The sequence below is a fragment of the Heloderma suspectum genome, chromosome 4, assembly GCF_057233095.1.
Source record: "Heloderma suspectum isolate Gila_16-S chromosome 4, 16-S_ref, whole genome shotgun sequence".
NCBI lineage: Eukaryota > Metazoa > Chordata > Lepidosauria > Squamata > Helodermatidae > Heloderma > Heloderma suspectum.
The window spans coordinates 4,683,964-4,705,389 of record NC_139461.1 but is presented as its reverse complement, the minus strand read 5'-3'; the positions used below and the strand labels follow the sequence as shown (position 1 = coordinate 4,705,389).

General features: G+C 47.5%; 1 protein-coding gene across 9 annotated transcripts in view; it reads right to left on the bottom strand.

Annotated features, from left to right (window-relative positions):
- The window catches only part of WDR97 (WD repeat domain 97), a 78,267-nt gene that overhangs the window by 6,945 nt on the left and 49,896 nt on the right, over window positions 1-21,426 (bottom strand). For 5 of the 9 annotated variants that reach the window (XR_014790805.1, XM_084854698.1, XM_084854701.1 and 2 more), the window contains 7 exons: window positions 17,979-18,095; window positions 17,570-17,692; window positions 15,724-15,924; window positions 14,955-15,076; window positions 7,918-8,077; window positions 4,902-4,973; window positions 3,688-3,759 (listed from right to left, as the gene is read on the bottom strand). Coding sequence is in view for 6 of the 9 variants with exons in the window: in XM_084854698.1 (XP_084710824.1) it covers window positions 3,688-3,759; window positions 4,902-4,973; window positions 7,918-8,077; window positions 14,955-15,076; window positions 15,724-15,924; window positions 17,570-17,692; window positions 17,979-18,095 (867 nt within the window). In the remaining 3 variants the exon portion in view is untranslated. Of the gene's footprint in view, window positions 1-3,687; window positions 3,760-4,901; window positions 4,974-6,045; window positions 6,110-7,917; window positions 8,078-13,342; window positions 13,524-14,954; window positions 15,077-15,723; window positions 15,925-17,569; window positions 17,693-17,978; window positions 18,096-21,426 lie in introns of those variants that run through there. The other 4 variants (XR_014790806.1, XR_014790807.1, XM_084854702.1 and 1 more) reach the window with 4 other exon arrangements.

Genomic DNA, 21,426 nt, shown 5'->3' with positions numbered 1-21,426 from the left:
CAAACAAGAACAAAGCAACATTCTATTTGCTGTTATGCAATTTTGATTACATTGTACTCATTATTGTTAGCTGCCCTGGAAATACATGTATTGAAGCACAGACTATAAGTTTGCAAAATAAATAAGTAATAAAGTAATAATGAATTGCACAATATTGTCACACCTGAAGCTGTAGAATCTATGGAATACATACTGTAGATCCTTTGGAACTTTCTGCCTGTTCTTGTTTAACTGTTATAAATAGAGGTAAGATCAGAACTCGAGGACGAGGTCTCATCTGGTTTCATGAATGTCCACCTTTGGGTTTTTTTGGCCTTTTTGAAACACCTGCTGGCAGTTTTCCATACCATCCAGTTGTGCTCAGTCGGAACTGCGGAGGGTATGTGGAAGGGACCCTTTGTAAATGTGGCACCTTTTCCTCTGCTTTGGAACTGCCCGCTCACCACTGCCACAGCCGAATGCAGAGGTGGGACTGATCCCCTTCTGTGGTGTGAAGGGCCAGGATCAAAAGGTGGCCCAGCCCTTCCAGGGCCGTTTGTGGGTAATATCCTTTCAATGCCTTTGTGCAGATGGAGAATCACCACCAGCAACATGTCCACCCTGTCTTTGCTCTTGCTACCACGCTCTCTTAGTCAATCCAAATTGAAGGTGACTGAGCTTCCTCCCGAGTCACAGTCTCATTACTTGGGAGTCAGGGCAAGCCTGTTAAGCTCCCCGTCTCCACTGATTAAGCAATTAACAGGAGGAAGGGAGGAAGGAAGGGGGGGTTAATTTAATCCACAAAGGGCAGGCCAGACTCTCTAGGCAGCATAGCGGACAGGGGAAACCCAGCCCCTGAAGGTGTACATTTAAGCCAGTCCAGCCTAAAGTCTAATTCAGTGAAGTTTATTAAAGAAAGTGTAAAACCAACAAAAGCAGTGAGTAAGTAGAAAAGAGAGGGAGGAAGGCAGGAAAATGCCACCTCAGAGCCTGTTCCCGCTGGACAGCTGCTCACCCCCCAACAGCAACCTGGGAACTACAGACCAGTCAGTCTGACATCAATCCCTGGGAAAATTCTGGAGCAGATTATGAAGTGATCAGTCTGTAAGCACCTTGAAAACAATGCAGTGATTACTTGAAGCCAACATGGATTTGTCAAGAACAAATCTTGCCAGGCAAATCTGATCACATTTTTGGATCAGGTCACCTCCCTTGTGGACTAAGGGTGTTCCAGATGGAGGGCTCCTAGCATTAATTATTCATTCATTTATTTTAGAATATTTATATATTGCTTCCCATTTAAAAAACCCCAGAGCTATTTACAGTAAATAATAAAACAATACATCATGATAAAACAACAACATTTGGACTAGTGAATGGTCTAACAACCCCAAGCACTGTGCAGCTTGGGCTTTTCTTGATCAGGTCATCTCCCTTGTCGATCGTGGGAATGCTGTAGACATCATATACCTCATAGACATCATATACCTCGACTTCAGCAAAGCTTTCGACAAAGTGCCCCATGATCTCCTGATGAGCAAACTAGCTCAAAGTGGGCTAGATGAAACAATGATCCGGTGGATCCACAGCTGGCTACAGAATCGGACTCAAGGAGTGCTTATCAATGGGATCTTCTCAAAGTGGGGAGAGGTAACGAGCGGGGTACCGCAGGGCTCAGTCCCAGGCCCAGTGCTCATCAACATTTTTATTAATGACTTGGAGGAGGAGGTGCAGGGAGTGCTTATAAAATTTAGAGATGATACAAAATTGGGTGGGGTAGCTAATACCCTGGAAGACAGAAACAGAATTCAAAGTGATCTTGATAGGCTGGAGTGCTGGGCAGAAAACAACAGAATGAAATTAACAGGGATAAATGCCAAGTTCTGCACCTAGGAAAAAGAAACCAAATACACAGTTACAAGATGGGGGATACGTGGCTCAACAACACTACAAGCAAAGCAAGAAGGATCTTGGAATTGTTGTCGGTCACAAGCTGAATATGAGCCAACAATGTGATGTGGCTGCAAAAAGGGCAAATGCTATTTTGGGGTGCATGAATAGAAGTATAGCTTCCAAATCCCAGGAAGTACTAGTTCCACTCTACTCAGCACTGGTTAGGCCTCATCTGGAGTACTGTGTCCAGTTCTGGGCGCCGCACTTTAAGAAGGACGCAGACAAACTGGAGAGGGTTCAGAGGAGGGCAACGAAGATGATCAGGAGACTGGAAACAAAGCCGTATGAAGAGAGACAGAAAGAACTGGGGATGTTTAGCCTTGAGAAGAGAAGACTGAGGGGAGATATGATAGCACTCTTCAAGGACTTGGAAGGTTGTCACAGAGAGGAAGGCCGGGATCTCTTCTTGATCATCCCAGCTGTGCGGGACACAGAATAATGGGCTCAAGTGACAGGAAGCCAGATTCCGGCTGAACATCAGGAAAAACCTTCTCACGGTTAGAGCAATATAGCAATGGAACCAATGACCTAGGGAGGTGGTGGGCTCTCCCACACTGGAGGCATTCAAGACGAGGCTGGACAGCCACCTGTCAGGGATGCCCTGACTTGGATTCCTGCACTAAGCAGGGGGTTGGACTCGATGGTCTTGTAGACCCCGTCCAACCCTACTATTCTATGATTCCAGGGCCATCTGTCAGCCTCTGCGCTGATCATGTGCTACCTTTCTTTTTTAAATTTCTGTTTATCATGATTTTATTAATGGTTGCTGATGTTACTATTCTATGATTCTATGATTCTAATTATAAGCTACTTTGGATGGATTTGTATCTTGAGAGGATATAAATGATAAAGGATATAATAAATGAAATAAATAACAACAACAGGCACTATAATAAAAAGGAAATTCAATCCTTTATCAGAGTACTGATCTACTTGATTCTATACTGAGCAAGTCAACTGGAGCAAGTTAACGTATGTACAGGCCAGGGGTCCCTTGGGCATTCACGGGGGATGTCTCTCTTGATGGTCAATGATAGATGAAGGGGCACAAGTCATAAGGGGCATGATGCCATGTTTTATGCTGTTTAATCAAGATGGATCATGATTGCCAGCCAAGGGGCAATTGGCCAATGAGGGGAGATCCATGTAGGTTGAAGATGCTCAAGGAAAAGGCAATTAACACCAGCAATCCTTGACAGAAGGTGAGAAGTAGGACAGAAATTACTTGAGGAGGATAAGGCTATCAGTAGCAACTTGTCATCATGATAGCTAAACATTACCTCCAGTAGTATCAGAGTGAGCATGCCTCTCTATACTAGTTGCTGGAGAACATCTGCGGGAGCGTGTTGGGACACTCATGTCCTGCTTGTAGGCTTCCCATGGCCAGCTGGTTGCCCACCATGTGCTGGACTAGACAGGCATTGTCTCTGATTCAGCACATCACCTATTTTGTTCTTAGGACGATGTGCTGTTTTAGCTTGACTTTTTAGGCCATTTTAATTGATAACTCTTGTAAGGTATAAACTATATTTCTGTAAGCTACCCAGAGAGTTTCAAAAACTAATGGGAAGTATTACATAAAAATAAAAAAATCTAGGTGAGCCTCAAATCTCAGAAGCTGGTCAATGGCTGGAGGGAAAGGGAAAGAGCCCATGGGGGCAGGAAGAGGATGCTCCCTGTCTGGGAACTCTCCAAGGAGAGCCACTCACTCCAGGTGGCCATCCCTGGCTTCGTGGGATTGATCTGTAGGCCTACCTCTTCAGAGCTCCCAGGGTAAGCGTTCCTCGCTGGCTCTCCCTTGTGGTCCATAGCTTCACCGCTCTGCACCTGGGTCAAAGAGAGAATACACCAGAGCCCAGCTCTCCAATTAATATACAAAGGGGGACCCCTCCCCTCCCCCTCTTGTGTTGAATTTTATATTGTAAGCACTTCAGGGCAGGGACCAGTACTCTTGTACTCTGCAAAGTACCTGATGCACTGAAGGCGTTATATTAATGATGATGATAAGAGGCAATGAATTTCAGGTCATTAGCTATTTTAGGTTCTCTCTTTAAGACATTTTAATTTGACTTGGATTATGATTTCTTACATTTTTATTCCCACCTGTCTTGTGGAACTCAAGGTGGCATCCATGGGGTTCCCAGGGGGTCTCCCATACAGGGACTGATCACATCCAGACCTGCTTAGCTTTAGCAAGGATGCTATATTATGTGTCTTCAGACCATAACCCTGGGACCCATACAGGTTACTACTGTAATATACACAAGCCGATTTTATACATATTTTTGTGAACTGGCTAGAGTTTGATAAATGAGACCATCGAGTTGAACAAAAAGTCTAGTGAGTGTGGGGCCTCAGAAGCAGATAGATGCCAAGTAGGAAAGGGAGAGAAGCTATGGAAATCAGAAGAGCCCCACCCCTCACTACCACCACCCTGGAAGGAAATCTCACACAGGGCTGTATGAGAAATTTGATTCAATGTGTTTTTGATCAGGATTTACCCACTTGGCAACTCCTGGACTGACGGTGGACTCAACCGCAATCTGCAGTCAAAGTCCATACATTTCCAGGCTAGCAATGTGATTTGTGCTCCCAAAAGAGTTTGACAACATATGTACATTTGGGAAATGTAAATGAAAAAGGCTGTACATTTGAAAAATGCATACAAACACATTTTCATCAATGGGAGAAGGATGTATACATTTCGAAGATGTACATAATTGATGCATACATTTGGAAGAACATGCATGGAAATATACGTGGATTTTCATGCAAAAAGAAATAAATAAAGATCACCATCAGATACAGCCACAAGTCAGAACATGCTTCAAGGCGGAATTTGGAGAACCTGGAGGAGCCCAGGCTTTGCTTGTACGCACCTCCCTACTTACAGAAGTAGCCCTGCAACCACCCGCCTGGGGGCAGGCCTTGGCGGGCTCCATGGGATTGCTCTGCAGCCCTAGTCTCACCTCTTTGTGGCTCTCAAGGGCGTGTTTCCTCTCCAGTGCTCCCTTGCGGTCCACATCTGGGCCTCTCTGCTCCTGGGTGAGAAAGGATAATGTGCCAGTTTGCAATTATTTAGCATATGTTATGACTTTTGTGTTTAGATCGGCCTTTGATGATTAATTTCATGAAGATTGGCTTTTAAATATGTGAATTATTTTAGGCCATTTCATTGATAATGACTGCCCTGTATGACTGTTATTTGCATTTTTTAAAATTGCCTGGAGCAGCCTTCTCCAATCTGGCACCTTGAAGATATGTTGCACTACAACTCCCAGCATCCCCCTGCCAGAGGGATTCTGGGAGTTCTAGTCCAACACATTTGCAAGGCGCCAGGGTGGGAAAGGCTTGGCCTGGAGTTTTTATAAACCAGGCAGAGTATTAAACAAAAACATCTGGGTGAGTTTGGGATCTCAGAAGCATGGGAACCCGGAGGACGGGGGCAGGGGGAGTGAGTAGAAGGGAACACAGCTGAAAGAACAAGAGAGTAATCTCTTAAAGCAGGGGTGCAAAACCTCAAGCCTGGGGGCAAATCTGGCCTCTAGGCATCCAGCCCTCTGCAGTTCCCCTTACCCCCCACCCCTTCCACTAACCACTGAGCATTTGGTGGCTTCCCAATTTCTGACATGGCTCTCCGAAGGCTTCACAAATGGCCAGAAGAGCTTTGAGCTAAGATGGCTTGGTGTTTGGGGTATTTCTGGCCCTGCCCTTTTGCCTGTGGCCCTGCCCAACACAGGAATGCGGCCCCAAGAGCTTCTCCAAAATGGAATTTGCTCCTCGGGCTGAAGGAGGTTCCACAGCCCTAACTTAAGGAAGCACTGCCACGACCCACCTCCCACCCAGCCAACAGGGGGCACACCCAGGCGTGACTCATAATATTTTTCGCAGCCCTGGTTATTTTACTGGTATTTTTTTAATTGTCTGGGAAGTATTAGATTAAAATATCAGGGTACGTTTAGGGTCTCAGAACCATGGAGACACCAGGGTGGGGTGGGGAGAAAGAGAGCAAAGTTGAATAAGCCAAAAGAAGCATCCCTTCCAGGAATGCCACCATCAGCCACACGGCTGATAGGCTGGACTCACGATATTTCTCTGTAGCCTCGGCCTCACCTGTTGGGAGCTCTCACAGGAATATTTCCTTCCATGTGGAACTTTATGGCCCAAAATGTGAGTCCTGTGTTCCCGGGAGAAAGAGAATTTGCCAATCAGAGCCATGCCCTTGTGCTCTGCAGAGCAGATGTTCTGGCTGGGACTCAAAACGGGTCAGAGGCCAGAGTGACCAGTGGGACCCTGCAGTCTCTAGTCTTGCTTGCTGAAAGTCTTACAGGGTGCTTGACATTTCTGTCAAGCTCCATCGCCTCACATTCTGCTTCCAGCGGGAGGGCTCCTAGCACTGCCAGTCGGAAGGCACACTGCAGCAATGTCATCTTTTGTCCTTAACGGAATTTCTGCAGTAAGGAAAACCATGTGGTGGCAAAATATGGGAGAGCTCCAGCTGGAAGATGACAATGTCTGGACCCCCTGCAAAACTCTGTAACTGATGCAGGGCAGTGGTGCCATAAAAGCCTCATCTCGAAGCCCCCATAATCAAACGTTGCTTTTTAGATGGATGTTTTATTGCAGACAAGATCTGTGTGCTGAAGAGTGGTCATTCCAGCTGCCCTTACAGAAGCTACTATCTTATCTATCAGGTGGTGAAACCTTCAAGTTTGGCCAACATGGGATGCATATGTTTCTCACTCAAGAGTATATAGACTAATTCAAAAGGATTTGCAGGCCATTATTTTCTGAGTTGATCATTGCTCCTTGCAAGTTCACACATGTACCTTTATTTGAAAACTGGCATCTGCCTGAAGTGCTCCAAACCAAGGCAGACAGTTCTGCCCAAAACAATGAGAAAGTCTGCTACTTTGTGTTCCCCCACAATAGCCCTCTGAATACAGACGAGCACATTTTATCTGGGCCACCTGATGTCTCTGTCTGCATATGCCTATCTATTTATTTGCTCTTCAATAAGAAGGGAACCACAGTTACAAGATGGGGGATACTTGGCTCAACAATACTACAAGCGAGAAGGATCTTGGAATTGTTGTAGATTGCAAGCTGAATATGAGCCAACTATGTGATGTGGCTGCAAAAAAGGCAAATGCTATTTTGGGGTGCATTAATAGAAGTATAGCTTCCAAATCCCGGGAAGTACCAGTTTCTCTCTACTCAGCACTGGTTAGGCCTCATCTGGAGTATTGTGTCCAGTTCTGGGCACCACACTTTAAGAAGGATGCAGACAAGCTGGAGAGGGTTCAGAGGAGGGCAACAAAGATGATCAGAGTACTGGAAACAAAGCCCTATGAAGAGAGACTAAAAGAACTGGGCATGTTTAGCCTTGAGAAGAGAAGATTGAGATAGGATAGCGCTCTTCAAGTACTTGAAAGGTTGTCACAGAGAAGAAGGCCAGGATCTCTTCTTGATCATCCCAGAGTGCAGGACATGGAATAATAGGCTCAAGTGACAGGAAGCCAGCTTCCGGCTGAACATCAGGAGAAGCTTCCTGACTGTTAGAGCAATACGACAATGGAACCAATTACCTAGGGAGGTGGTGGGCTCTCCCACACTAGAGGCCTTCAAGACGAGGCTGGACAGCCATCTGTCAGGGATGCTCTGACTTGGTTTCCTGCATTGAGCGGGGGGCTGGACTGGATGGCCTTGTAGGCCCCTTCCAACCCTGCTGTTCTATGAGTCTATGAACCTGGTCCTGTGAACTGGCCAGCCTAGAACCGCAGAATATACCAGCAGGAGAACATACGTCGTATCCCTCACTGACATGCTGGAGAAATGGACAAGAGTATGAATGCTGCATAACTTAGCCTCCTGCTTGCAGAATTTGCCTTCTGTAATCACAGAAGTTTGGTCTGTGATGTAGGGCAAGGTGCACTGCTCTGCCCCACCATCCCATGCCATTGGAGGAGAGGGTAAATGAGGTACCTGGAGTTCCCACATCATTCCTTCCAGCCACTGCTTGCAGGTTCCATGCACAGCCTCTTTGGAGTCATCTCCTTCCACCGGCCAGGAGTCCAGCTCCTTGAAGAAATAGTTGTGGGGATCCTGTACGCCCAGTTCCTTAACCAGATCTTTAATAACTGACCTGAAAGAAATGAAGGAAAGGAAAACAGAAACTGAACACAAACCTCTGACAGTGAGAGAGAGACTATGGACATCTTTACACCAGCCTAAAATTCTTCATTTAAAATGGAGCTTTCTGCTTCCATTTTAAATGCAGGATCACAACTGACTCCCTTTACAAGCACTCCCCTTCCCCGCTCCTTCTCCCCATATCTGAGTCTTCCATCATCTTTCATTGATCTCACTCCTCTTCTTGCCACTTTAAGTCTTTTCACAGAGGAAACTGAAGCGGAACACAACAGGGTAATTTGATAGCTCATTATCTGCGATCTATTTAAAAATGCAACGAAGAGCATTTAGTGCAGGAGACACCTTGAATGATCATGGCGTCATGTGAAGAACCCACAAACTTAGAATCATAGAACAGTAGGGTTGGAAGGGGCCTACAAGGCCATCAGTTCCAACCCCCCGCTCAGTGCAGGAATCCAAGTCAGAGCATCCCTGACAGATGGCTGTCTAGCCTCGTCTTGAAGGCCACCAGTGTGGGAGAGCCCACCACCTCCCCAGGTAATTGGTTCCATTGTCGTATTGCTCTAACAGTCAGGAAGTTGTTCCTGATGTTCAGCCAGAACCTGGCTTCCTGTAACTTGAGCCTATCATTCTGTGCCCTGCACTCTGGGTGATCAAGAAGAGATCCTGTGACAACCTTTCAAGTCCCTGAAGAGTGATATCCTATCTCCCCTCAGTCTTCTCTTCTCAAGGCTAAACATGCCCCGTTCTCGCAGTCTCTCCTCATAGGGCTTTGTTTCCAGTCCCCTGATCATCTTTGTTGCCTTCCTCTGAACCCTCTCCAGTTTGTCTGCATCCTTCTTAAAGTGCGGTGCCCAGAACTGGACACAGTACTCCAGATGAGGCCTAACCAGTGCTGAGTAGAGGGGAACTAGTACTTCCTGGGATTTGGAACCTATGCGTCTATTAATGCACCCCAAAATAGCATTTGCCTTTTTTGCAGCCACATCACATGGTTGGCTCATACTCAGCTTGTGATCAGCAACAATTCCAAGATCTTTCCCACTTGTAGTGTGGTTGAGCCACATATCCCCCATCTTGTAACTGTGCATTTGATTTCTTTTTCCTAGGTGCAGAACTTGGCATTTATCCCTATTCAATGTCATTCTGTTGTTTTCTGCCCAGCGCTCCAGTCTATCCAGATCACGTTGAATTTTGTTTCTGTCTTCCAAAGTATTAGCTATCCTGCCCAATTTGGTGTCATCTGCAAATGTGATCAGCATTCCCTGCACCTCCTCCTCCAAGTCATTAATACAAATGTTGATGAGCACTGGGCCCAGGACTGAGCCCTGCGGTACCTCACTCGTTACCTCTCCCGACTTTGAGAAGGTTCCATTGATAAGCACTCTTTGAGTCCGATTCTGTAGCCAGCTGTGGATCCACCGGATCATTGTTTCATCTAGCCCACTTTGAGCTAGTTTGCTCATCAGGAGATCATGGGGCACTTTGTCGAAAGCTTTGCTGAAGTCGAGGTATATGATGTCTACAGCACTCCCACGGTCTACAAGGGAGGTGACTTGATCAAAAAATGAGATCAGATTTGTCTGGCAGGATTTGTTCTTCACAAATCCATGTTGGCTTTGAGTCATCACTGCAATGTTTTCAAGGTGCTTCCAGATGGATTGCTTTATCATCTGCTGCAGAATTTTCCCAGGGATTGATGTCAGACTGACTGGTCTGTAGTTCCCAGGTTCCCCCTTTTAACCCTTTTTGAAGATAGGGACAACGTTAGCCCTCCTCCAGTCATCTGGCACTTCCCCCATCCTCCATGATTTCTCAAAGAGAATAGACAGCAGTTCTGAGAGTTCTTCTGCCAGTTCCTTTATTACTCTAGGGTGCAGTTCATCTGGCCCTGGAGATTTGAACTCATTCACAGTAATTAGGTGTTCCTTGACCATATGCCTGTCGATCTCAAGCTGCAATTCTGCCCCTTACTTGGCCTTTGCCAGGGGGCTCATAGACCCTCTTTTGGGAGAAGACTAAGCCAAAGTACAACTTGAGCACCTCTGCCTTTTCTTTGTCATCTGTTACCGTTTTGCCATCCTTATTTAATAGCTGAACAACCATTTCTTTCCTCTGTGAAGTAACAATCACAATTGCAGGATAAAAGCTCAGTGTGAAGGAGCCCCATGTGGTCACAAAAGTCAAAGCAAAATGCACTACAGGGAAGCATTTGAACCACCCTCTAACTAAGGGTGTTCCAGATGGAGGGCTCCTAGCATTAATTATTCATTCATTTATTTTAGAATATTTATATATTGCTTCCCATTTAAAAATGCCAGAGCTGTTCACAGCAAATTATAAAATAATGGCAGAGGGTGCAGTGTGTGTTTTCTGTCTCTGTTACACATCTTTCCATTGCTCTGCAGTTCTCCCAGGCCCCCTGCCCTTCCTGAACGGGGAGGGTCCCATGGGAGGAGTTGCCTCATGATGTCTTCCTCATGATGGCTTTAATTGAAGTGTGGGAGGCCAGGGAGGCTACAGGCTGCCACAGAGAGTATTGTATGATGCCAGACAGGACACCCATGCACACTCTTCAGCCACCTCATAAGTAAGGTAAGCACAAGAACCTTAAACCCAACCTATGAGAATTTCTCCAAATATCCATTCTCATAAAATATCCATTTTCACTGCTTTACATGGAGCGAGTCCCAAATGGGGCCATTTAATATGGCAGCATCATAACAATTCCCACTGTACTGCACTGTACTGAATTTGAACTATGCACTTTGGCTGTGAAATTATGAACTATCTTAATAATTAAAGTAATGTTTGCTAGAAGAATACTTTTGGATTCCTTTATTTCAGTTATGAAAACAACATGCAACCCACAGAAACCCCCAAATAAACTCTCTCTTCCACCCTCATACTTTAGTCCCAAACCTCTAAAGAAGTCACCTTAACAGGCTGAATCTTCCCCTCTCTTGAAAAGACTGTTGTGAAGCAATGAAATCCAGATAGGGGTTTGGCACACTGAAGATCCCACTGAGTCTGTCAGCACTCTCCCATTTGTGTACCTCAAATTGTTCTTTGACTGCAGGCCGACTTCCATACAAACATTGTACTTCATTAAGAGTGAAATGTTTCCCCAAATAATGACCGACCCATCTGTGTCATTGATGACAATGTTACTTGGTGAGGTCCATGACATTGCAAGGTGGTAAATCTCTTGGGAATCTGCCTCTTCATGGGTGCATTTCTAAGAGCTCTCTTAATCTTTCACTGTCCCAATCAAGGTTGCATTTGATTTTCTCATCCTATTGATTGCAGCATAAGAGAACTAACTGAGACTCCCAGCTCCACTTGCTATTGCTCAAGAAGCAAAGAAATCAGGTCATGAATTTTTAAGATGGAAAAGAATATGGGCTTCTCGTTTTGAAAAGTTATTGGTATGTTACAGTAACAGCTTACTCACCTCTTAGTTGTCCCTGCCTCTTGACACGGAACAATAAGTTTAAGAAGGGTAAAAAAGAGGCAGCAGAAGAGATAGCAACCCTGCTTAAGCTTAGGTGGGAGGAACAAAGGGAGGACCAAGTGTATGTGTGTGTGTGTGGGGGCGTTGCTCAGCGGTTGGGGAGGTGCGCTCTGAACATGGGCGGGGGCGCCTCCATCTTTAGTATTCATTCTCATCCATGTTCCAGGCCTGAGCCCTGGCACATATTCCCAGGATGAGACTTCTGGGCTCTGGCTTCAGTTACGCTCTACCAAAAAATGTCAGCAGCCACTACATTCTGTGACTTTGTGATGGTCAGGATTCCAGCACAAACCTTTAAATGGAGCATCTCAGGCAACCCTACACACCCAGAGCATGCATGTCTCTGTCTCTGTCTGTGGCAGAAAATAGACACCCTTGCTACTCTAATATCCATTACTTGGAAGTGAGTCCTGTTGAGAACAGTGGCAGTTTCAAGAGCATTTTGGATCAGAATGTTACCAGCACAAGACCCGCTAAGGAAAATCAGTATGAGAAACTTGCTAGAATCTATGCGTGTGAGGAGGAGAAAGGGGTTTAGGGGTGATCCAGAGAGAGGATGGATTTTGGAGAGATATTGCAAGAGAATGAGTGTTTTTTCACATATTTGCTGTGTGTGTGTGTGTGTGTGTGTGTGTGGAGTGGGACAGTCTGTGTGACTGTATGGGTGGTGATCCAAGGTGAGAGGGTGTGTGCATGGGTAGATCCTGGGGTGAGAGAGGAAAAGAGATGGGGTGGTGGGAAATGCGCTGGCTGGCAGAGAGGGAGGGGAGAGAGGAAATTTATTAAGTCATTTATTGATGACTTGGATGAGGAGGTGCAGGGAATGCTTATCAAATTTGCAGATGACACAAAATTGGGCAGGATAGCTAATACCATGGAAGACAGAAACAGAATTCAGTGATCATGACAGGCTGGAGTGCTGCGTAGAAAACAACAGCATGAAATTTAATAAGGATAAATGCCAAGTTCTCCACCTAGGAAAAAGAAACCAAATGCACAGGTACAAGATGGGGGATACTTGGCTCAACAATACTACAAGCGAAAAGGATCTTGGAATTGTTGTAGATCACAAGCTGAATATGAGCCAACAATATGATGTGGCTGCAAAGAAGGCAAATGCTATTTTGGGCTGCATTAATAGAAGTATAGCTTCCAAATCCCGTGAAGTACTAGTTCCACTCTACTCAGCACTGGTTAGGCCTCATCTGGAGTACTGTGTCATTCTGGGCACCACACTATAAGAAGGATGCAGACAAACTGGAGAGGGTTCAGAGGAGGGCAACGAAGATGATCAGGGGACTGGTAACAAGGCCCTATGAGGAGAGACTGAAAGAACTGGGCATGTTTAGGCTTGAGAAGAGAAGACTGAGGGGAGATAGCATAGCGCTCTTCAAGTGCTTGAAAGGCTGTCACGGAGAGGAAGGCCAGGATCTCTTCTTGATCATCCCAGAGTGCAGGACACGGAATCATGGGCTCAAGTTAGATTCCGGCTGAACATCAGGAAAAACTTCCTGACTGTTAGAGCAAAATGACAGTGGAATCAATTACCTAGGGAGGTAGTGGGCTCTCCCACACTGGAGGCATTCAAGATGAAGCTGGACAGCCATCTGTCAGGGATGCTCTGACTTGGATTCCTGCACTGAGCAGGGGGGGTGGACTTGATGGTCTTAAAGGCCCCTCCCAACCCTACTATTCTATGATTCTGTGAAAAGCTGAACCTCAATCCAAACAAGACTGAAGTACTTTGGATACTTTCATCTAGATATATTGGATGGGGTTGCAATCCCCCCCGAAGGACTGTCGCTGAGAGTTCTTCCAGACTTGTCACTGCTTGATGCTTGTGTGGTGGTAGCTCAGAACACACTAGGATGACCCTCCTGCTGGCTTGGTGTTGGGCAGAAAAAAGATGGTGCCATGAGGAGACCTGGAAGTCAGAACAGAGCAATAGATGGATCACCGTGGATGGGGGAAGAAGATCGACGGCAGCAGAGAGCTGTGCCACAACTGGCGATTTCGCACTTTTATTTTATGTTTTATTTTCATTTATTGCATTTATATCCTGCCCTTTTTCCTCTTGCAAGGGACCCAAGGCGGCTTACATTATCCTCCTCCTCTCCATTTTATCCTAACAACAACCCTGTGAGGTGGGTTGGGCTGAGAGTCTGTGACTGGCCCAAGGTCACCCAGTGAGCTTCCATGGCCGAGTGGGGACTAGAACCCGGATCTCCCGGCTCCCAGTCCAATGCTCTCGCCGCTACACCACGCTGGCTCTATAAACCATGGTTTGCCCATATATTTGGAAATTCAAACCATGGACTGGACTCTAAACTGTGCAAACCATGATTTGGCATGCTGTCTTGAGTTCAGCTGATACGCGTTTCAATGAGTTTCATTTTTAAAAAGTTATTTACTTGAAAAGGGGAAGAAGCAGATGATAAGAAACCACAGTGGGTGGGTGGCTTGCCCCTCACTCCCAACAGATCATCACCCATTTAGCAGCTTTTCCTGGCTTGTTTGTATCTCAGTCCCTCTTCAAATATCCCAGCAGCCTTTGCAGCAGAAATCCTCATTTCCTCATTCCCTATGTCAGTCACATTTCTGCATTAGCTCTGCTGGGGTTGCTGGCTGACAAGAGAAACTCCCCGCCCCCCCCCCCCATCAGATTGCAAAAATGAAACAATGTTCTGGGCCCTTATGAATGTGGGAATGTGTTCGCAAGCTTTTTTTGGTAAGGGGGGGCATTGCCCTCTTGCACAACAGCAAAAGACTGCCTGTCCGCTACTTCGCCAAACACACTCTCATCCCCTTCTTGTCAATGTTGCTGTCAATTTCATCCTCCATTTTGGCGCTTCCTTTGCTAGCGAACACCTTTAAAAAAATGCTGCTTGACATCACACTGAAGCAAGAATACCTGTCCCTGAAGCTCCTTCTCTCATGCAGCCGCCAGCCACTTTCAGCTACCTCACCCCTTTGTGCTTGTTATTTCCCCTCCACTGATCTCCATTGGTAGCTGCCAGATATAGATACAGACGTATGGCTTATAGAGCAGTGAGTGGGATTGCCAAACATATGCAACTGTCATGGCAAAGCAGTAAAACGGAGGGGAGAAATTGCACAAATCTCATGGCAGAGCAGTAGAACAGAGGGAGAAATTACACAAAATTCATGGCAGAACAGTACAATGGTAGGATTGCACAAATCTCATGGCAGAAAAAACAGCAAAGGGAGAACCTGCACAAATCTCATGACAAGGCAATACAACGGAGGGGGGAAATTATGCAGAATTCCTAGCAGCATTCCTTCGCTCCTGCGCACTTGCTACACACATCCTTGTTACACACAGGCAGGCCCTCACCTGATGGGGGCAGGAGACTTCAGGTAGTAGGTCATCAGCTCCAACATCAGCTCCTTGCTGTCCTTGTTCATTCTCAGGAGGGCACGCAGGGCAGCCAGGATGAACTTCCTCTGATTCCTTTCCTAGAATGCAAAGGGAAGGCAGAGTGCCTTGGCCAGCAACCACATGACCCCATGAAGCAACCATGTACCACTTCTGAACAGTGGTCCATCCATGACTGGTAGCAGCTCTCCAGAGAGAAGGGGGAGGGGGGTCATTCCCAGCCTTCCCACACAAGAATCTTCTTAACTGCTGGAGCAGGAAGCAGGTGCTGAGCCTAGACCCCCCCCCTCCCCAGGACACTTGGTCTGACCAACAGGGATACTAAAAGTTATACCCAGTCGGCCTCCTTCTCTAGCAAAGGGCCACATTCCACACAACCCTCACAACAGTGGGAACCTGCTTGCTGTGGGAAGAATGGCCATTTCCCCACAGCATGGTGTCTTGTGGGAATGCTGTGAAAAGGCCCTTGCACCACAACAGAAGAACTGCCTTGAAGAAAGAAACTGGATTGCTTGTAACAAGCCGCTTCCACCCTTTTTCCACGATTAAAACGTTTTTCCCCTGAGGAGGCCCCCGGTCCTGAGCACCACCTCCAGAACAACATGTGCTCACACAGGTTCACTCATGGAAGATGCAGGGCAAGATTTGAATTGTATCACAGAGCAAGAAAGAGGCACGACACAGCCCGAAGAGGGCACAGGAATAAAGTTGCCAGAATGGCTCTCACCAGAATGGAGGGAACTTCATTCCTCTTGTTCAGAATGTAAATAATGGTATTGTGGACCGTAGCTTTCATCCCATCCTCCAGCTTGTCTCCCAGGATCACAATGGCATCCAGTATCTCCACCTTTGTGCCAAAGTCTGCCATGAGCACCGTGGCCAGGAGCTTGGTCATGAACCCATCCAAGGTCATCTCAGGTGGAAAACCCTGGTGAGAGGGAAGGAAAGGTGCTGCTGAGGAGCATCTCTGGATTGATCCAGCCCACCCACGCCCCGCCCCCCAAGGCCACAAGCATGGGGAGCCAGCACTCTGACTGGGTCTGACCAAAGGCAGGACGCTTGAAAGAACGGAAGATGCCACAGGGCAAATCCCAGCAGGAGCACTTGCAGGAAGACCAACTGACTCAAAGCAAAGATGGGCAAAGCCTGCAACTGACCCACACACTGCAGAAGAGGAATCTAGTGATTCTTATAACTTTTTTGCCCTTCTGATATTTCTAAGATCTCTCTCTCTGGAAGTCTGTGTAGAATTTGCACAGGTAATGAAACATGTCCTTTTGAAGAACCTCTTCCACTGCTAGATTATTGGTTTAATTGCTCTGTTACTGCTACATCCAACCATTCTGGAAATACACACAACATTCTGAAAACATATCGAGTTCTGAAAACCACTGAGTTTAGATGGCACGCTGAAAAACAAATAGGTGGATTCATGGTAAGTTGTGCTTGGACAGAGAGGAGGTTGCACACACACTCACCTAGGGCACAACTCCGCAAGAGGTCCCCCGCTCAAGCCCCGTGGGGACAGACAGGAGCAGCACCAGAGCACCCTGCAGCTGCAGCTCGCTGTTCATACCTAGGGCTCCAGGGATCTAAAAGCAGCCCTGCTGCGGCTTCCCTTTCCATCGAGAGGACATGGGCTCTGACGGACAGATGGTCCGTCGCATCGCCAGGAGGTGAGGGCAACGCCCCCCTTGGTTTTTGATTGTCAGCAGGGCATGGTCCTTTATTCCACCTCGACTGGCTATTACCAGAGGCTGCTGGCCCTCCATGAGGCTTTTTCAGCACACTTTGAGGGTAAAGTCATCCGGCTCCAAGGCAGTCTAGATGCCACAATTCTGGCAGATCCAAGTGAGGTGCCCAGTGCCTCAACAAGACATGTTTTGAGGGACCAGGTCATGCAGCCGGACAACATGGACACGGTGCTTGCCGTTATTTGCCCAGCCACGTGACCATGTGACCATGGCTAGGGGGGCTCAGGGTGTGGCTAAGGTGCCCTCATATGAAGGAGTGGCGCCTGGCAACTGGAAGGGGGCGGTGGCACAACCGCTCCTGAGGACTCCTGCCCTGGACCCAAGGATCTCTGGCAGCTCTCGCCCAGTGGTGAACACCCCATTTTGAGAGGGTTGTGGTGGGGCATCCTGGGATGAAACTGGTTATCTAGACCTGTTCCAGTCTGGGTTCAGGCCTGGTTTTAACTGGAATAGGGATGGCCTCCATGAAGGCATGATTTCTTTTAAATTTGCAAATGACATAATTCTTAATTACCTCCATGGGGTATTTTATTCATATGGCTTTCTTGGGATACATTTGATTCTGCTACCAGATTGGTATGGTCAATTTTTCTATTGACAGAGGGTTAATAAGCTAAACAATTTGCCACCACAAAGCCACTTTTGCTCACTTCCACCTTGGTAGGCCCAGTTATACAGGTTGGGTGAGGGGAACTGGCAGGGAGAAAGCAGCATGGGCCAGACTAGAGACCAGGCGCTCTTTGCTGCTAGCAGTGATCTCAAGACCCTTGTCCTCTTTGCTCTTCAGCCTGCAGGAGAAAAGCCAAGGAAACCCCTCACCTCAGAGAAAAGCTTCTTGAACCATTCCATGTCCACGAATGGCAAGATAAAGGAAGGCGGTTCTCTCTCTGGTTCTGGATACTGGGATTCATCCAGCTGAGTCATGAAAATCTCAGGCAAGCTCTGAAACAAAAGAGAGGGGAGGGACTAAGGACTGCTTGGCCAAGCATTAATTAGCTGCGGGGGGGAGGGGCAGGGAGAGGAGAGAAAGAATTCTATCCTGGCTCTTTGTGATTCGACCCACTGCCTCTAGGTGGTTGTAGGGTGGCCTCTTAAGGGGGCACGCCCCACGAGACACGAAACCACCTTACCCAGGACAGTCTCAGGAGGTCAGCCACAGAGCAGCTCCCACCCATCCCACGTGAGCTGGCTTGTCAAATCGCATCGCCTTGTAGAGGTGACTGCTCACCCACTCACTGCTGGGCTCTGCGGCGCCACCCAGGTCCACCTCCGACTCTTCTCCTGCAGACTGTCCGTCCTCGCCACTTGCCCAGACTGGGTGGATCCTGGAGGGGCTGGCTGGCTCCTAGCAAGTGCAGCAGGGAAGAGGCGACCCTTACCCTCGGCCGTTACCCGCTATGGGGCAGCCTCAGAAGGACCTGAGTGCCCTGACCCAGCCGGGCTGCCTCCAGACAAGGCTGCTCTGAGGGTGCCTTCGCCCTGCCTCCTTCACGGAGCTTTACAGGGGGTCCAGGTGGCATTGCCTCTACTTGTAGCCCTCCCAGGTTTTCCCACCTCTTCTTCCATCTTTTTTCTTAGCAGGGAAAATCCGTTAAGGAAAAAAAGACAGAAAAGCTTCACAATGCCTTCTGACTGTTACTGCCAGGCCCTCTGTCTGGAAGCACCTCCAGCCGCCCAGGGCGCAATGCGGGATGACCCAAGACATGGTGCTGCTTGAGGTGGAGCAGCCAACTGCACCCCACACCACACACACACACACACATACACACACACAGTGGAGATGCACAGTATCCAAAGCAAGTTGTTTTGGCAGCTGAGGCAGAACAACCCACAAGCACCTCTCCCTGTCCCTGGCTTTGAAAACACAAGAAGAATCACTGAAGAAGTAACAAGTTCCTGCCCTTTCATGACCCCCCAAATCGGCTGCCTCACTCTACCCTTCCAAAACTAAGCAGGTCTTACCAGACGGGAGTCTGCCTGGAAACCCTACCCCAGCCCTCTTGAGCTCCCCAGAGGAAAGGCAGGGCAGCACACATGGAACACATAGAATCATAGAATAGTAGGGTTGGAAGGGGCCTACAAGGCCATCGAGTCCAACCCCCTGCTCAATGCAGGAATCAGAGCATCCCTGACAAATGGCTATCCAGCCTCGTCTTGAATGCCTCCAGTGTGGGAGAGCCCACCACATCCCTAGGTAATTGGTTCCATTGTCGTATTGCTCTTACAGTCAGGAAGTTTTTCCTGATGTTCAGCTGGAATCTGGCTTCCTGTAACTTGAGCCTATCATTCTGTGCCCTGCACTCTGGGTGATCAAGAAGAGATCCTGTGACAACCTTTCAAGTCCCTGAAGAGTGATATCCTATCTCCCCTCAGTCTTCTCTTCTCAAGGCTAAACATGCCCCGTTCTCGCAGTCTCTCCTCATAGGGCTTTGTTTCCAGTCCCCTGATCATCTTTGTTCCCCTCCTCTGAACCCTCTCCAGTTTGTCTGCATCCTTCTTCAAGTGTGGTGCCCAGAACTGGACACAGATGAGGCCTAACCAGTGCTGCGTAGAGGGGAACTAGTACTTCCCGGGATTTGGAAGCTATGCTTCTATTAATGCAGTAGCATTTGCCTTTTTTGCAGCCACATCACATGGTTGGCTCATATTCAGCTTGTGATCGACAACAATTCCAAGATCTTTCTCGCTTGTAGTGTGGTTGAGCCACGTATCCCCCATCTTGTAACGGTGCATTTGGTTTCTTTTTCCTAGGTGCAGAACTTGGCATTTATCCCTATTCAATGTCATTCTGTTGTTTTCTGCCCAGTGCGCCAGTCTATCAAGATCACGTTGAATTTTGTTTCTGTCTTCCAAAGTATTCGCTATCCCGCCCAATTTGGTGTCATCTGCAAATGTGATCAGCGTTCCCTGCACCTCCTCCTCCAAGTCATTAATACAAATGTTGACGAGCACTGGGCCCAGGACTGAGCCCTGCGGTAGCCCACTCGTTACCTCTCCCCAGTTTGAGAAGGTCCCACTGAGAGGCACTCTTTGAGTCCGATTCTGTAGCCAACTGTGGATCCACCGGATCGTTGTTTCATCTAGCCCACTTTGAGCTAGTTTGCTCATCAGGAGATCATGGGGCACTTTGTCGAAAGCTTTGCTGAAGTCGAGGTATATGATGTCTACAGCACTCCCACGGTCTACAAGGGAGGTGACTTGATCAAAAAATGAGATCAGATTTGTCTGGCAGGACTTGTTTTTGACAAATCCATGTTGGCTTCGAGTAATCACGGCATTGTTGTCAAGGTGCTTCCAGATGGATTCCTTTATCATCTGCTGCAGAATTTTCCCAGGGATTGATGTCAGACTGACTGGTCTGTAGTTCCCAGGTTCCTCCTTTTTACCCTTTTTGAAGATAGGGACAACGTTAGCCCTCCTCCAGTCATCTGGCACTTCCCCCGTCCTCCATGATTTCTCAAAGAGAATAGACAGCAGTTCTGAGAGTTCTTCTGCCAGTTCCTTTATGACTCTAGGATGCAGTTCATCTGGCCCTGGAGATTTGAACTCATTCAAAGTAATTAGGTGTTCCTTGACCATATGCCTGTCGATCTCAAGCTGCAATCCTGCCCCTTCAGCCTGTACTTCGCCTTTGCCGGGGGGTCATAGACCCTCTTTTGGGAGAAGACTGAGCCAAAGTAGGAATTGAGCACCTCTGCCTTTTCTTTGTCATCTGTTATCGTTTTGCCATCCTTATTTAATAGCTGAACCACCATTTCTTTCCTCTGCCTTTTACTATGCACGTAGCTGAAGAAAGACTTTTTGTTGTTTTTAGCATCCCTCGCTAACCTCAGCTCATTCTCAGCTTTAGCCTTCCTGACGCCATCCCTGCACTTCTGTGCTATCTGCCTGTACTCTTCCTTTGTTACTTGGCCTTCTTTCTACTTCCTATATGTGTCCTTTTTTGTTTTCAGGTCATCCCTACGCTTTTTGTGAAGCCACATTGGCTTCTTCTGTTGTCTTCCACCTTTTCTTCTTAGAATCATAGAATCATAGAATAGTAGGGTTGGAAGGGGCCTACAAGGCCATCGAGTCCAACCCCCTGCTCAATGCAGGAATCCAAGTCAGAGTATCCCTGACAAATGGCTGTCCAGCCTCGTCTTGAAGGCCTCCAGTGTGGGAGAGCCCACCACCTCCCCAGGTAATTGGTTCCATTGCCGTATTGCTCTGACACTCAGGAAGTTTTTCCTGATGTTCAGTCGGAATCTGGCTTCCTGTAACTTGAGCCCATTATTCCGTGTCCTGCACTCTGGGATGATCAAGAAGAGATCCTGGCCTTCTTCTCTGTGACAACCTTTCAAGTACTTGAAGAGTGCTATCATATCTCCCCTCAGTCTTCTCTTCTCAAGGCTAAACATGCCCAGTTCTTTCAGTCTCTCTTCATAGGGCTTTGTTTCCAGTCCCCTGATCATCTTTGTTGCCCTCCTTTGAACCCTCTCCAGCTTGTCTGCATCCTTCTTAAAGTGTGGTGCCCAGAACTGGACACAGTACTCCAGATGAGGCCTAACCAGTGCTGAGTAGAGGGGAACTAGTACTTCCCGGGATTTGGAAGCGATGCTTCTATGAATGCAGCCCAAAATAGCATTTGCCTTTTTTGCAGCCACATCACATTGTTGGCTCATATTCAGCTTGTGATC